The sequence below is a fragment of the Phasianus colchicus genome, chromosome 1 (genome assembly GCF_987193195.1).
Source record: "Phasianus colchicus chromosome 1, bPhaCol1.hap1.1, whole genome shotgun sequence".
Taxonomy (NCBI): domain Eukaryota; kingdom Metazoa; phylum Chordata; class Aves; order Galliformes; family Phasianidae; genus Phasianus; species Phasianus colchicus.
The window spans coordinates 189,843,424-189,861,603 of record NC_143436.1 but is presented as its reverse complement, the minus strand read 5'-3'; the positions used below and the strand labels follow the sequence as shown (position 1 = coordinate 189,861,603).

The following is an 18,180-nucleotide window of genomic DNA, read 5'->3' as shown; positions in this document are numbered from 1 at the left end:
TAACGTGGAATGTTCAACGATACTGTAGTTGAAATCACATTGATAAGAAAACAATTGATGCTAAATGAAAAGAAAAATGAGGCAAGATCATTAAATAACTCATGTGAAAGATAATCAAACCAGAACAAAAAGTTACCATTAGTTAGACTGGAAGTTACCAAGTTAGACTGGAAAACTGAATGAGAATTAGGTAAGCTCAGTGATTTGATATAATTGTACATTTTATTATATTCACTTATATCTACTCTGTGATTGTAAATACCCAGAAAAGTTATCTTATACCCAAAGAAAGTGTTGTAGGCTGAGAAAGGTGAAATAGCTGCTAAATCCCTGTAGAAAAAGCATGACTGACATGCTAAAAGAACCCAACACAACAACAACCTTAATTATAGAAACATGAAAGCATTTCTACATTATTTTTGTTTAGTTCCTTTGAATGGAAACAGAATTGTGTAGACCACACGGTATATAAAGGTTACTCACTCTTTGGATATTTCTGGGAGTACTTGTGTCTGTGGAAAACAGTAATGAAATCAAGCACTTGCAGTGTCTGGTTAATGTTTGGGATTGCAAATCAGCTTTTGAAATTTGTTGTGCACTAACTTTTACTCCAATGTTTACTTGATTGAATTCCACTTCTTTAGCACCATTGTAAACTACTCATTACCGTCAAAATAAGCAGAAAGTATATCTAGATTTTTTACATTTTATTATTCCAAGCAGTTGGGTGTTTTTCTGTCCTTTGTATTAATTTATCATTGATTTAGAAAAAGACACTAGGCAAACAGATACCTCTTTGTGTTGATCATGACTGATAATTGAGGGCTTACGTTCTGGAAGCCAAGACATGCCACTCAGCTGCCGACAGAGCCCCATGCATGGTTGGTTTTTGATGGACCAATTGCTTTCAGAAGAGAAATTTCAGAATATACTGTTACATTTTTGGACTTTATTCTCTCACATTCATTCTTACACGGCAGTGGCTTTCTGAAAAGAGGATTATGAAAGGCTATTTCAGTGCTCCGTTACAGCATGCTGCCACTTTGTTTGCAGTGGTTAAGATATTATTTAAAATGGAGAGAGGCATGACAAGTGCTTTGTGAGAAAAGAAATGAAGTGTTGCCAGAGTGCCCAACTACGTGTGCATATAAGAAATTTATGAACTAGGAAGTCTTAGGGTTTAATTTTCGACCATGCTGTTCTGACTCCAGCAGGTGCTCCCCATCTTGGCTCAGTGATGATCTGCGTTTTGCAAATCGTATCACTCAGTTGTGATCATTCATCAGTGCTTTATCTTGCATCTACACGATCTCTTGTTTAATGACAGTTATTACTCTTCCCTTTGATTTTATCTGTTTAGAGATTGCTTAAGGCTGGCTGGCAGAAACGCTCACGTGGTGTTGGTGGAGTAGGTGTAGCAGAATTGGCAAAATGCCCCATACAGATCTGACAAATTGTTTCATGTGTTTTCTTAAAGGCCTGTCAGTTTTGAAGTGGTAGAAATGTTGTATTGCTTCAGAAGTTACCTAATTTAGAGTAGAAAATTAATTATGTGGATGACAAAGATTATGACAAAAGATCTCACCAGTACTTGGAAAGCTCATGACATTTGGTCATGGTTTCAAGCTGTGCCAGGGAAGATTCGGGCTGGATATTAGGAAATACTACTTCTCTGAAAGGGTGGTCAGGCACTGGAATGGGCTGCCCAGGGAGGTGGTGGAGTCCCCTTCCCTGGAGGTGTTCAAGGAACGTTTGGATGTTGTGTTGAGGGATATGGTTTAGCGAGAACCATTGGTGATAGGTGGATGGTTGGACTGGATGATCTTATAGGTCTTTTCCAACCTTAGTGATTCTGTGATTCTGTGATTTTCTTCAAATGCAGTGGATTTCAAGTACAGAGAATCGGGGAATCACCAAGGTTCAAAAAAACCTCCAAGATCACCCAGTCCAACCGTTCACCTACCACCAATATTTCCCCAGTAAACCATGTCCCTTAGTACAACATCTAAACATTTCTTGATCACCTCCAGGGTCAGTGACTCCACCACCTCCCTGTGCAGCCCATTCCAGCACCTGACCACTCTTTTGGAGAAGAAATCTTTCCTAATATCCAACCTGAACCTATTGTGTTGTAACTTGAGGCACACATCTTTTGGAATCAGTGGAAATTTGAGCTTCGTGAAAGATGACCACCATTTTCCACTAACTGTCATGCTTTTACATAAAAACAAACAATAAAAGCATCTTTATACTTTTAAAACTCTCATAATGAAGTTTCTCTGTGAGAATTGTGCAACTTCTTTAATCCTGAACTCAGAGCATCAATTGTTCCAAAGCTGTTTGTTCCTGCAGGAACTCACAGTGCCTTGTGTTCCTTGCTAGTGTCTCCAATCTCTGCATTGTGTTGAAATTCAAGAGGTTGTGACTAAATACAGAGGTTGGTCGTTGGAACCACCTCATCCTATCTAAGTGAGCTGGTTCGTTCTTTAAGATGTGATGTAGAAGGCAGCTCTATTGGGAAAGGCACGAGAGACTGTGAGGCAATAATCTGAAAGTTTGCAATAGAGCCTTCTGCAGGATTTTGGAATTCATTTTCACTTTATCCTTCCCTTTATTTTCTATAGTGTTATTGAGCTGTTTGACAGTCATAGAAGATGTATTCTTTCAGCACAGTGAAGTTTAAATAAAAATCAGTGGATTTCAGAGACTTTTGCTGAGGTGTGCACAGATGCATGTTTTAGTATTTGTAGTGCATTGTTTTTAGGGACACAGTAATACTATTTTCATGAATGCTGACGCCACAGGACACCATTATAATCACACAGATAATTGCAGATTCATGAAGTCATTGGGGTTAGAAGGGACCTCTGGAGAGATCATCTAGTCTAGCCCCCATATGGTTAGCACTGGCCAGTGAATCTCTGTGAATCTCACTGAATCTCACTGTGCACTGAGTGTATAACTCTTGGTACACAAAACAATCTAATCATGTTTGGTTAATTAATCTTACTAACAGGAGAAAAAGTTGACATCTTTGCTCACCTGCAATTTGGCAGACTTCAGGGTCAAGCCATGACACTGAGGAGCAGTCTTTGTTCATCCAGGCTGTTGTAGTGGTGCTGCAGCTCTTGAGTAAGCCAAAAGCTTTCAGATACAGATGTACAAGAAGCTCAAGATGCCCAAGGAGGCTGTGGATGCCCCATCCCTGGAGGCATTCAAAGCCAGGCTGGATGTGGCTCTGGGCAGCCTGGTCTGGTGGTTGGCAACTCTGCACATAGCAGGGGGGTTGAAACTAGATGATCATTATGGTACTTTTCAACCCAAGCCATTCTGTGATTCTTTGATCCTATGATTCTGTAAAATCCTGACAACTTTTATGATTTGCACTCAAGAAGGACAGCAAACCTACAATGGTGATGGAGAGACAGAGAACATAAGAAAGCTGGTACATTATTTGGGAAAATCACTTGCCAAATCCACTACTGATATAATCAAGTAGCAAGTGTCTGCTGCAGCCTTTCTCTACCATGTCAGGGTGGAAGTGCTGTTTATAGCAGTGAACAGCAGAGATAAGGCTGATAACATTAGCAGCTCATGGTTTTAGGGCCAAAGTCCTATGCATGAAAAGATGTAGCTGTCACCCATAATAACTGTTGTAAGCTAACAGTGACTCATTCTGCAACATGATCATGAACTACAATAATTTCTTGCCTGGGGCATAAAACAGTAATAGAAAGCAGTGACTCCTGTTAGTAGCACTAGTCATCAGATCAGATCACAGGTGGCTGAGGATAATGAAATTTGACAGCTATTTTCACATCAGTTCTTTTCATATGACTTGTAGTATCTTTGTCTAATTACCCAGAGAGTTTCTATGATTTCCATCCCCTGTAATTACCATAAAATTATGGAAAAATTTATGTTTTTTAAATAGGTATTTTATTATTGGGAAAAAAAAAACCCCACAATATTAATTTTATGAAAACAGTTAATTGATGAGAAGACTGCTGTTTTCATGCATATTATGTGCAGGTAGAATAGAGATAGTCTGCACACCCTTTTTCCATGATCTTAGGTATAAGGCCATTGGGATATAAGGCTGTTACATTAATCCACATATTTTCCATTGTTTGAAAATATTTGGGTTTTTCATAATCATTTTTTATTAAAAGTGAACTTCGTTAAGATAGATTCTTACCAGTAAGAGTCATAGAAAGCATTTTTTATTGGAGCAATTATGTCTTGAAATAAAGTTTTGGAACTACAGCCAACAGCTGACAGTTTTCTCAGTTTACACCAGATTATAGTTACAGTGCTGTTGTGCATCTCTATGGATTTATGCTTAAATCTAGGTGGTTGTTTGTTTTTTTTTGGAGGGAGAAGTTGGGGGGGGGGGGGCAGAAAATATGCATGGGAAAGAAGCAGAATGGCATTTGGGAGCAAAAAATTGTTCCTTGTGTCTGAAGTAGAGGCAAATCTGGAGAATGGATTGATTAATCACAAATCTAAAGGACGATCTTCCTACCACTACTCAACCAGGTACACAGAGGTTGAAAAAGTGCTTGTAAGCTCTATCAGCAGAGAAAGCAAGAGGCTCTTCTGTGGGTAGATAGTAGTTGGCTTTTTTAAGGATTAAAGCAATATCTGAAATGACTTTTTCTTCTGGATCATGTATTTAAAGGGTAAAAGTCTGAGACTACATTTTCTTTGTAAATTTTGGAAGAGGTTGACTCAATTAACAATTACTGGAGAGACTTGGCTGTACTGACTTTCAAGTCAAATATCATCTGAGTTTTAAGTTTCCCATGGTATTTTACCAATTAATTTGTCCTCATACAGACTGCAGCTGAATGTTCTTTCTTTCTGCAGTGTGCAGCCTTCAAGAAGTGCGAGCAGTAACCTTTTTTTGTCCATAGCTTTAGCTCTCACATGGCTTGCTAAGTGCTTCATCAAGAAGGTGATGGTTTTCACATCTCAGGAATAGCCTTGAAGTCAGGTGTTGATGTGCAAGTGGTCCAGACACCCTCGAAACCTCTGTGAAATGGATTTAACACTATCCAGTGTTGACACTCTAAATACCATGGGCAGCTGTTATCCCTAGTATGTCCCCTTTATATAGATTACATATATCTTCTGTGCTTTTCCTTTTTAATTACAACATTTGGGGTACTTTAAAACAAACTTAGTTCTACTTTTCTTCTGACTGCGTGAGACAATCAGCAGCCTCCAATTAGAGACTTTTTTAGCCCAGAAAATCTGACTATAAACGTCACTGTGGTTATAAGAAAGTGAGTGTCATCTACAGAGGGGTATATTCTGTTACTGAGAAGCAGCATATTGCAGCCCCAGAAATGCTCAGCTGATGCCTGAGGTCAGTCCATACCCCAGCAGTCAGAGCAACCTCACTGCTATCACCTGCTGACCCCAAAATGTCCAGGTAAGTCAGACCTGCTCCTACTTTGTGCACCAGCAACAGCTGGAGACTGTTTTATGTTGCTTCACGATGCTGCTTATATGAGAGCTGTGCTTTCCTAGGAAAAAAAAAAAAAAAAAAAAAGGCTTTGTAACCCATGAAGATGAGAAAAAAATCATAGAATAGAATCATAGAATGGTTTGGGTTGGAAGGGATCTTTAAGACTATCCAGTTCCAACTCCCTGCCATGGGCTGGTTGCCCCCCACCAGCTCAGGCTGCCCCATCCATGCTGGCGTTGAGCACCTCCAGGGATGGGGCAGCACAGCTCTCTGGGCAGCAGTGCCTGGGCCTTTCTACTGTCTGAGTAAAGAACTTGTTTATATCCCATCTAAATCTTCCCTCTTTTGGTTTAAAACTATTTCCCCTTGTCCTATCGCTATGTATCCACGTGAAAAGTTAATTCCTTCCTGTTTATAAACTGCCTTTAAGTATTGGAAAGCCACAGTGAAGTCTTTCCTCAGCCTTCTCTACTCCAGACTGAACAAGTCTGAAATGCCTCTGAAGTTTTGTCAGGAGTTTCCTTTTTGATTAAGGTTTAGTATAATGCACTAATCAGTATAATACAGTAAAGTGCAATACAATGAACTAAATTTCAGCACTCACCTTACACGACAGATTTGCTAACCTGGCATAGGGAATTTTCCTTGTAACTTCTGTGCATTTCTCTGAACTTGTTAAAATATGCAGGGCGGATCACTCTCATTAGAAACATTTAGGTTGTCTGCCCCTTGTAGCTGTTTCTGCAGCTGGAAAGTTTCAAGGTCTTTGTGTTGCTAAGCACAATTTGTTGACCTTGTATCATAAATCAAAAAGTGGTGGATTTGCAAGAAGATCCCAAACTAGACTTCCTGCTTGCTAGCTACTATTTTGAGGCTCAGTTCACTCAGTATTTAGAATTGTATTTCTGTAGGCCTCAGCGTTTTTTCTCATTTTTAGTGTAGTTATTCTTCATATTTAAAATAGCCATTGAATGTTGTAGATACTGAGGACGCAGCCTAGAAATTTTATAAAACGTGGCAAAGTTTATTTGGAAAAGCAAAAGGCTTATTTTGAAAGCAGCTTAATTTTGGAATACAGCGACCATTGACTTTCTGTATACTGGTGATGCAATAAGCAGACAAGGGCTGGTCTTTACATGTAGAACCATGTATTTCACGTGCAAGCATCTACATGCACATTTTATTGTCCTTGAGTGTTGTGTAGAGACTGGGCTGGAAGCAACTCTTTAGCAATGGTGTCAGTTATTCCCAGAGCATTGATAAGAGATGTTTGCTTCTACTGCTTCTAAACCTCTGTGCTAAGGGAGGTTCCACAGGCTTGCAGGTGACTTGTTGCAGTGTACCACTGCCCAGTGAAGGAAGCTCTTCCTAACATCCAACCTACGTTGTCCTCGCTGTAGGTTTATTTCGCTTCCCCTCCTTCTGTACCAATGGCCAGTGATATATTTATCAGTATGTGATTATGACTTCGTGTGTATTTGAAAATAGTTCTATTTGTCATCAGTTACCTCTGTGTTTAGTTTCAGCAAACAGTTGTTGATTTTTCCAACATTTGTGCCTTGCGTGCCTGTTATTTTCACTGTCTCCGTTTACACTGCGTACACTGTCTTGTTTTGTCTACACTTTCCTTTAACAGTAGTGCCCAAAATTAAATTGCAAGATTTTAATAGCACCAGGTTATTAGTGTAATATATTGCTACATCTTACCTCCTCTGCCTCCGTAATTCTATTTCATAGGGCTTTCTGCAGCATCCATGGAGGTTGTTATCCTCTTGTATTGTCTATGTAGTCATTTCTACTTTTCTATATTTTTGGAGTATATGTGTGTATATGTGATTTTTCCTGCCAGGTACTTTGTATTTATTTTAATTGAATTTCATCTTGTTGACTTTGGACAATTGAATCACATTAAGTGAAGACCTAAAGGATTTTGTTAATTTGTAACATAATCTATATTCTGTTGTTAGAATCGTTAATGAAAAGGGATGCAAAACCTTTCAGTTGATCTCAGTTAAAATTCCTTTGTAGCTGAATAATGAACTGCTAACTTTGAGTTTTCTTCTGTATTGTATTTGAGCACCTCTGTGCCCAATTTCCTAATGAACATATGCAACTGCCACAAAGGTGCATTCAGGTACAGATAAATTACACTTCCTCCTTTACTTAAAACATCTGTCAAATAAGAAAATTACAGTGGTTTTAATATATTTGTTGGCAAAGTTGACTGTTTTTTATCGTTTTATCTAGATATTTATAAACTTGATGTTTCAAATAATTTATTCTGGTATTACTATGAATATTAGATTTTGCCTGGCTGACGAGCTAGGGCTGCAACCTCAGGAATCGTGCAGATGATACAAAACTGAGAGGAGTGGTCGATGCACCATGTCAACCACCAGGCCAATCTCTTGTGCAGCCATTCAGAGGGACCTGGACAGGCTGGAGAGGTGGCCGGCAGGAGCCCCATGGAGCTCATCTTGGGGGCATCTAGCTGGGAAACAGCTCTACAAGAAAGGACCTGGGGGTCCTGGTGGACACCAAGCTGGGCATGAGCCAGTAATGCACCTTTTGAGTGAAGGAAGGCAGCAGACTCTTGGGCTGCATTAGAAGTGCTGCCAGCAGGTTGAGGGAGTTGGTCCTTCCTTTCTACCCAGCCCTGGTGGGACACTTCTGGAGTGCTGTGATCAGTGCTGGGTTCCCCAGTTTGAGAGGGACATGGATGTACTGGAATGAAGGGACTCGTCATGGTTTTATGATTATGAAAGGTGCTGAAGGATCTCGTATAAGGAGAGGCTGTAAAGACTGGGGTTGTTGAGCCTGTAGAAAAGAGAGCTCAGAGGGAATATTAAGGGTGTGTACTTGTTCATGTGCAAAGTGTAATCAAAAAACTTTAGAAGGAAGAAGATAGGGAAAACAAAAGAGAATATTTAATAAATTGTGTGCATTTAATATACAAACATGCACTGTTTTCTTTTTCCAGGAAACTGATTCTTTGCCATTCTCACTTATTTCTCAATGTCATTGCCTGGGGCTGTCAAAGCCATCAGGGCTTTTTGTCCCTTCTGCCTTGTAGCAATGGCATCCAGACAGTTGATGTTTTTTGTTTGAACGGCTAAATGTGGTTTGAACTTTGGAGGGTTATGGCATATCTTTTTAAGTAAGTCTCAGTAAGTCATGCGCCTGCATTTGCTGGTAGTTTGAAATATTTCACTGTCCTCACTTCACCCAAATGCTTTCATATAGAGTGATTTCAGATGTTCACTTTTATGATGCAGAATTGTGAAATGTGATAGTACTGGGGAAGGAAAAGGAATAAAACAGTGTTACAATATCTTGTCTGACATAATTTGAAGTCATATATCAGAGAGCATTGAGAATGGAAATAGTCTCATTGTAAGATTTTTTTTCTCTGTAGCTCACTATTAACTTAACTTTGCCTATTCATGCTTTCTGATCAGTATCTACATGCAGCATCCTAATCCACTCTTCTACATCTGTTTGTAGCCTTCCAATATGTAATGCCAACATTCCCCTTTTTTCCCACTTACGCTGTCCATATCTTATCTTGCTCAAAACCTCTTGAACCCTCGAAAATAAGTGCAAGTATTTTCTAAAATTCTCGTGACTTGTCTGCAAGTTATTTTTCTCATAACTGCTGGTGTGCCAGAATATTTGTCACAAAACAGTATTTTCTCACTCTCAAGCTCTATCTGGCAATAATATGGATTAAGGCTGGTTATGAATTTAAGGCATGATGTGGTTGTTCCTGACTATGCTGTGTGTACAAACTGTTCTACAGTCAAGACACAACAGCTTGTTGCTGTATCAAGAAGAATGACGATGCTGCCTTAAGGCTTCATCCTCTGTCATCTTCCATACTCCTGGCACTGAGGTCTCTCTCCAATCCTTTGCCTGTGATCCAGCCATCTTTTTATCCAAATTGGCAGAAAACACCATTTTGACTTTGTCTTTTTTTTTCCCTCCCTGGGTTAAAGACGAAGAAAAATACAGTGTTTAAATTTCCATTCTACTGTCTTATTTATTCTTATTTATTCTTAGTCTATTGTTGTTTTAATTATTATTATCTTTATTTATTTATTTTTCTATTTATCATTTAATTCCTTTGCTGTGTCTGCCATCCCACTACCCTATCCTATATTTCTGTTTTTTTTTTTCTGACTTTCACAGGACTGACCCAAAGTCCATTATAAACAAGGGAATCCTTTTGGGGGGATTCAGCTTTCATTCGTGCTGTTGAAGCATATAAATAAAGTGTAACTTTTGTAGGAGCAGTTGTAAAATCTTCGCGATCCAGAACATAAAGGAGAAGCGTGATGGTTGATGCAATAACACTCTTTCTCCTTCTTGTAGGTCCTTTTGTTCTGCATCACATCTGCTCTGTTCATGTTCTTTTTCAGGTATGTTGCTCATATGTCTGTTTATGTTTTTAAAGATTAAGTAGCTGACTCAATTTTCAGTGTTCTTATGAAAACTTGAGTATATTCCTGACTCAAGACTTCTGACTTGAATGGAGTGCTTCTATGGCATTAAAAGCCCATGGTTGTGAACATAATTGGGCTAAAAATGGAAACACTGAGTTAAATGCTTTAAATCTTCTGGAGATTTCGCTGGTTACTTAAGGAGTCTCTTCTCATTTTGTAATTAACACCCCTGAGATCTAACGTTACATAGTATGAAAACTGCTAAAATGCTGCTTTATTATAAGCTCTCACTGAGCTTACTGCAGGGAAGACAACTTTTTTCTTCTGATGAAGATACTGGAGAATAGGAAGTGGAGATTTTTATAGTCTTAAATAATACCAAATGTTTGATGTGCATGGGGGTACAACTGTTTCGCATTCTTTTTTTCACACATTATCAGCTGTATTCCTTTCTTAAAACACTTAGTAGTGACTCAGATTATGCACTGCTTTTATCACTGTTTTTCTCCCAGTTTGCAAGATACTTGTAATAAATTATTTACCTTTTCAGAGTTTCTTTTTTTAAATACCATGCTCCCCACAATTGCTGTTTTATATCTCTGGTTGGACAATTGCTTGTTAAAGTAACCTTTGACTACAACCCTTTCCCTTGGAATTTTCTATGGCTTGCAGCCATCAGCCATCAGCTTACAGCCATTCTTCAAGCCATATGATCCCCAGATAATTGCAAAACTAGAAATTGCAGCTTGTTTTTTTTTGTAATTCCCTTACTTACAAATTGCTTTCAGATATTGACCAAGAACAGTTTGTGGATAGGGGAAAGCTATTAATTTGAGAGTTTCTGAAAAGCATTCCTCCTTTCATCTACCACCCATGCATCAGGCTGGGTGCAGGCTTCTCGTTGTATTTTGTCCTGCTTCCAGCATTATAGCACAGCAGCCTCTGAAAAGTTTAGAAGTTGGTCAAAAAGTTAGTAGAGTTGAAGTTGGACACCTGTCTGTATGAATGCTGATGAAACAAAAGCTGGGCAAAGGTATAAATACTGTGTGATTATGGAGGAAGCTCCCTGTCTCCTGTTTATATCTTGATAATGAACCAGTTTGAACAGAAAACCTGGAAGCTGAGTGAGAACTGACCAGAGCCCAGAAATATTTGGTGAATTCTTTCCTGACCTGACAATGCAACACTGACAGTTGAATGAATTCCAAGCCACTTTCTCTTCTAAAATTAGTCTCACTGTGCCAGGGGTGACGGATATCCTGTTGAGCAATCATCAGGAACACTTAATTCCTTTGTCTCTCTTGTTATAGCAGAGGAATTAAATTACAGGGCTGGGTGGCTATAGGTCCGTTAATTTGATTCTCAGAAGAAAATAGTGTGTGTGTTTTTTTTTTTTTTAAATAAACACCAACAAAAACTATACGATGGATAAATTGAAGTAGATTTATTTAAAAAACATCAGCATAAATCAGTTCATATTCTTTTTTTCTGAGTTTAATCAGTATTGGGATTAGAACATCCTCACAGAGATTGATGATGTACACTCCCCAAGGAAACCAGAGCCGGAGTCGCTGTGTACAAGGTGTGTAGCTGTTGGGTGGGAGTGCATTTCCTTTGAAGAACAGACTTGGAATGAAGATGGATGCAAAATGGATATGTGATCTGAACAAATAAAAAGCTGGTCAGTTCTGGCAAGGTGGAGGTAATATGCTTGCAAGTGACTATGGGGAATGAAATGGTGAGGCAGCAGTTGCCTGAAAAAATTCCAACTGTAATTGTTGCAAACTTCCAGTGAGTGTAAGTCAACAGTGTCCCGTTCCCATAATAAAGGAAACACTGTCACAGGATGTATAAACAGGATTAGCACTTGGGACGTGTATAAATTTGTCTTTTTGTTGTACTTTAGATTTAAGGTGTTGGCAGTGCTTTTTATGGTTCTTTTTGATTATCGCACTCCAATAAGAACATGGAATGGTGAGAGAAACTACAGTGTGTGATCTGAGTTGACTGAAAATGATTTATTAAGAAGGATAGATTGAAGTTGTTTAATTAAAAAATAAAAAGGATGGACTAAGTGCTTTCATATCTGTATTGTAAAACTGCTGAAAAGTTGAAGAGAATAACAGTCTGCTGTCTCTGTGACAGAAAGGACGGGACAGAAGAACAGGATATTTACTCTTACAGCAATGGATTGTAGCAGGGATTAATTCATGAAAATAGTGAGGAAGAAAATCCTAAGAAGGAAGCAGAAAAGATCCCCTAGTGAAGCTGAGGGTTGTCTGTCCTTTCAGATCTGCAGGAGCAGATTTTGGATAAATTGGGTAATTTTGCTTGGGGAAAGCAAGGGACTATTTGTCTTCAATCTCTTCCATGTTTTAATTCACATTAATAGCTGTCATACTGTGAAATATTTAATGTAATAAGCTGTCAAAGCCAGTAAAGCCTTTGGAAGAAGATAACTTTGTGTGCTTTTATTGAATGCAATCTGAAAGATATGTTCAGGGGGAAGAAAATATTACAGCTCTCTGCTGTAGATACCAGTAAATCTTGTAGAACTTGTGGAGAGATCATTACAGAAGTAGTTTGGAAGATAGTTTAAGATAAATATTATAATGAGACACTGAGAAGCTTCATCACATCAAAGAAGGAAATATCAAAATGAGAAGAATTTGCCTATTCTTCCATGGTGAGCAAGCAATGCAAAAATAATGGTGTGTGGCATCTTAGTAAAGTGAGAAATGTAACTTTTCTAACACACATCAGATTAAACATTTCTTCCACAATTTGTAATCATGGTAATAGAGTAGGAGAAAAACTCCTTCTCAATGAGTACAGGCAACGGAAAAGTCAGTAGAGCTGCCCTTGGAGTTGTCCAGTTTGTTTGGACTGTGATTGTGAGATGGTCATTTTATCTAATGTGTGAATTCATCGTGATTGCTTCTGGTAAGATTTTGGACAGTCCTCAGAGGAAGCCCCTCTGGGTCTACTCAGCTTCCTGCCTGGGTTAGATAATCTCCCTGTCTGTTTTGACATGTGAAACAGAAAGGAGTTGGAAGAGTCATTGCAGTGCTTTTCATGTGTTGGGTGGTTCAAAATTATTTCAGCCTTTTTCTAATCACAAACAGATTTCACACAAATAGTGTTAGAATTACAGTGTTTACAGAAAAGTCTCAGAAAGATTTTACTCAAGTTCAGATCTGCTTAGTTTAAGGAGTATTTTCACATTGCCTGTACAGTGCTCTTTACTGCTCACAAGCAACTATTGACTTGAAAATAGAGTTCTTCTTTGCTCTGTCTCTGAACAACTTGGTGTCCAGGATGTCTTCTTTTCTTTCCCACCCCACTAGAAAGTCCAAAGAGATGCTGAGAACAATAGCAATCTTGATCACCAAGATCATATATAATCCCTTCCATCATTAAAGATAAAATCCTAATATCTAAATGGTGTAACTTGAAGCTTAAAACTTTCTAAAAGGAGACTAAATGTAGGTATGCCTCTATCTATCAGAATATGACTGATTCTTGGCACTCAGATGACAAAAATGAGAATGAAAGCAAAGTAATCGGTATTTTTTTAGTTCATTTGAATAACCTGATCCAAGGTTATTAGGATCTCCAAACTGAGATGTGATGACTGTCACTATCCATCATTCTGGTTGCCTTTCCCATACTGCCACAAGCACTCTTGCAGCTCCACAGGTAACTGAAATAAGGCAGAATTTTGCTCTGTGCAAAATACCTTTTGTTTCCCTTCCATGGCTCATACCATGATGCACATAGCATCAGCACTGTGAGCCAGATGTTGGAAGTGCTTGAGATGAGCAGGGAAAGCAGAAGTGCTCCTTTCAGCATTGGCATGGACTTTCGTCATTTTAAAGTGACTGCATATAGAATCATAGAATCATAAACATTGAAAAAGACCACTAAGATCACCTAGTCCAACCATCAACCCATACCAACCTGAACTAAGGTGATCTTTACTGACCTATAACATGAAATGTTACTTGAATTGCAAAGTTTAAAGCTGCTGTCTGTGTGAAGAATTAAAATATATTCTATACATCAAGACTTCCAAGTTATCCTTTGGGTTGCCTTGTAGTTAACTAACAATTAGATTGCACTTACTTTTTGTTGATTCTGGAAGGCAAACAATCCAGTAGGTCGTTATCCACCAAAAGGGAGCAAAGTCTCATATTGTAGCATGCTTGTACCTCTGTCCCTTGATGCACTCTGGTTGGAAGTATCACTATAACAGATGTATGAATTGTGGTCCATGGAAGAATAGACAAGTTCTTCTCCATTCATTAGGAGAAGATCCCTTTAATACAGTGAAGTTTATCAGTATCTCATCATAACATTTATCTTAAATTGTTTTCTGTAATGGTTTTTTGGTCAGACAGATCCTGGTCCTCCCAGCCTGTCCTTTTCTGGGTGTTTTACACTGCTTGAAGCTTCACCATGCAGCCCTCATACATACCTCTAGAGTTTCCCCAAATATCTATTGGACTGTTCAAGCATTATTGCATCTACAGCAGGACATCAGGAAAAGTAAGGTGCTAAATCTCAGATTAAAAGAGTTGTAGTAGTACAATTAAAACCAGGAACAATTACACCAGGAACAGATAAAAGTGAGGAAGAAGCCAGAATGAAAAACAAATTCAGCATAGTGATACAGAGCGAAGGGAAGGGAGGGAGATTAGAGAGTAAAAAAAAAAAAAAGATGATGTCAGCAGACTGGACAAAAAATAGAAGAAAAAGAACTGGGAAAAATAGCAGCTGAAATGCAGATGATAGGTTTACAAGCAACGATGTTATATTTACAGGCAGAGGAAGCATATTTTAGTGTCTTATTTTTTTCTTCTTCTCAATCCTCTTTTACAGTATTTTTCTGCTTATACTGACTTTTTGTCTCCAAAATGTCCTTCTTGCTGAAATTATGCTTCATTGATTTGTAGTTAATTGTAGTGCACACTAATTTGTATAGTGCAGCCTCTCATACATGTATTTAATGCACACATACAGTTAATCCATTTGAAAGAGGATTCTTTCTCCTTCTACCTCTTTGTTTTTCTGAAAAGCTTACTGAAAGGTGTAAGAGTTGAGCCTTCCCATATCTTCTGGAGTTAGTTTTGAGATGTCATTGAGCTCCTTTGGGAATTAGGGGAGTTGGACTCCCCTATTTGGCTTGAAGGCCTTTTCCAACTTAAACCATTCTCAAACAGTTTTATGATCAATATTATAATATGTGATAAAACTGTGGGTTTTGTGGGAAGTGGGAGAGGCAATTCTTCTCTATATATTTATAGAAATTTGTATTAACACAGAACTTGCAAACTCTGTGCAACAAGTGAACACCTAAATATAAATGCAGTCTACACAAACAGAAAATCAGGCAATTTGGGTGAATATATGTTGTCTAGCTGCAACTCTGGTTGCTATAGTAGTTAATCCAGTGACTGCTCCTGGTCATATTAGACATGTTAATACATCTGCTCTGCAGACTGGAAAGGAAAGCACCCTGTACGGGCTGTAGCTAGCTATTATGGGAAATCAGATGGTTGTGATGATTGATTGATCATAAGTTGAGCATAAAGTCTGCCTTCTAGGGGTAGATTCTGGTGTTATTTTCTGAAGCAGTAATTTCAGACCATCAGAAGTCACTGCTGTGCATGCACAAAGCAGAACACGGTGTTCTCAAACTCAGAGTTTGAGGAGCTCACAACAGAAAGATCTTGATCTCTTAATGTAATTTATATTATATGATGATGGGAAGCGCGTAATGAAAAATGGAATGAAAAGCACATTTAAGAAGTGCACATGCACTGCCTTATACTGTCATTAAGATGGAATATTGAAACTTGTCTAAATTCACTGGAAACCTTAAGAAAGATCCTTTTGTTTGCAGAGCCCTTTATTCCATCTCATTAATGAAATCCTAGCCTCCCAAATTACAGCTATTTACTCTTCTTTCCCAGTGAAACACATATCCTGTAATTTTTTCAGTATTTTTTCATATGATATTTCAAAGTGTCTTTATTTACTTTTAAAAATGTGTGGTGCCAGTGCTGAATTGGACTCCATCATTTAATTGTTTAAGCTCCCTTTTGTACAGAAGCAACTACTTGAAAAGTACTTCTGCTTTTTTAATATTGGTCTGTTTTTTACTGTAGAATGAGCAAACTTAATAGTTGAGGTTGATATTGTATGGAATCAATATCAAATCCACTCCACCTTTCTTACAAAGTTTGTCTTTTACATTTGATGCAGAAATACAAGAGTATATTAAAACTCCTCTGCTGTTGAATTGTTAGGGTTGATTAGAAGAATTAGGGTAAATTAGAAAATTCATTTGGGTAAATTAGATTTTTTTCGTGTGTTTATATATATGCGTTTTTAATGTCCTTATGTAAACATCTCAAGTTCCATGGTTCAGAGAATTATTTTGATAACTTCCATGCAACTTCATTTCTGAGATATTTTGGATGACCTGATGAGTCAATGAAACATCCAGTCTTTTAAGAAACTCTATAAATATCAGTTAATGCTATTTAGTGAATGCAGGAGTAAAGAACCATGGCAGAGCAGCCATTGTGGGTGAGGAGGGAAGCTGGTGAGTTCACTCTTGCACTTCTCTGGCAGAGCAGTGCTGCAGAGTTGCACATGATTAGTTCAAATGCAAGTACGTATAGAAAGGTGAGATGTCTGTCTTCTTAGATAACAATAGAATAAATGATCAGAAAGCATTTTTCCTTTTTTATTTGCATGGAGCACATTTCTCTTTTATGAGACTTCCACTGAATTTTGCATTTTCTTTTCTTTTTTTCCCTTAACACTTGTAATGCCATGCAGTATGGCCTGGGTTTGATTGACAGGGAACCAGCTCCAGAGTTCTGCAGAACTTCTATCATCATGCCTTGCTGCACTCACAGGAGCAGCAGACTCATCTCTCCAAGTCAGTGTTGTGTATCCACTCAGACCTTGCAGAATCATTTTGCAGAGCCATAGAATGGCTTAAGATGGAAGAAACCTTCAAACTCACACAGTTTTAGCCCCCTGCCGTGAACTGGTTGCCCCCCACCATCTCAGGCTGCCCAGTCTTTGTTATCATAGAATCATAGAATGGCTTGGATTGGAAGGAACCTCAGAGGTCGTCTAGTTCTACCCCTGTGCCATGAGCAGGGATGCCAGCCATTAAATCAGGCATTAGATTGGGTTGCCCAGGGCCCCATCAGTACTAATATCTGTAACTTGATCTAACTGTTTACAGTAAATAACTCAGGTCTCAAATTCCTCTTTTAAATAATAAGTGCTAGGAGAAGAGCAAACTCTCTTATATGGAGAAAACAAGAAGTACACAATTTGAACTGAGCTGTGACAGCATCCCCATTCTGGCACCGAATGTCAGAATGGATGGCCCATACTGGACTATCAGAGTACCTCATTTGCAAGGCACCAGATCATTTTTTGCTTATTTTCTTCCCTTGGTCTGATTCAGAAACATTATACGCTCCTGCAGCATTACCTAAGCCTTTATTCTGCTCAAATGATATCCCCCGAATAAAAGTGATCATTGTCCTTTATACTTTTCTAAGCAGATGGATACCACCTCTATTCCTTTGAACCTTTGTTAAAGGAGATTTTCCACTCCCCCCTCATGCTATTTTTCACTTTGTTTTTCAAATTAAAAAGCTGAGAGTGGAGTGAAATAGGTAGGCAAGTACTTTAATGCTGTATTATACTCATCTTCAATACAGCTTTTGTAGTTTGAATGTATGAGCTGAGTTAGATGACGAGGAACCTTAACTCTGGGAGCTGAAGTCTTAGACTGGTATTTGATTTCCCCTGGTTAAATCAGTGCTACTCCTGCTCCTTCAGCATGCTGAAGGGCTGTATAATTGGCTTTCTCAGCGGTTATGTGTGAGGAAAACACTGTTCTGTCTAATACACGTCTATCCCAGCTTGTTTTGTGGTTGCAGCTTTTCATATTGAGATACTTAAGTATATTTGCCCAGAGATCTGTGGCGCCCCATCCCTGGTGATGTTCAAGGCCAGGTTGGATGTGCCTTGGTAGCCTGAGCTGGTGGGAGGCAGCCAGCCCATGGCAGGGGGTTGGAACTGGAGGGGCTCTAAGTTTCCATTTAACCCTTGATTCTATGATCTGTTTCCTAGCAATATATATTTTGTCAAGTCAAGAAAATACACTTAAAATGATTGAATTCTCTTTCTTTGGGCTTTGATGCTTTTAAACAGGTAGAACTAATTTTA

General features: G+C 38.6%; 1 protein-coding gene across 2 annotated transcripts in view; it reads left to right on the top strand.

The window, feature by feature from the left end:
- TMEM135 (transmembrane protein 135) overlaps positions 1–18,180 on the top strand; it is a 168,625-nt gene that overhangs the window by 99,481 nt on the left and 50,964 nt on the right. For both annotated transcript variants that reach the window (XM_031612453.2, XM_031612452.2), the window contains one exon: positions 9,845–9,891. In XM_031612453.2, the coding sequence (XP_031468313.1) occupies positions 9,845–9,891 (47 nt within the window). The remainder of the gene's footprint in view (positions 1–9,844; positions 9,892–18,180) is intronic.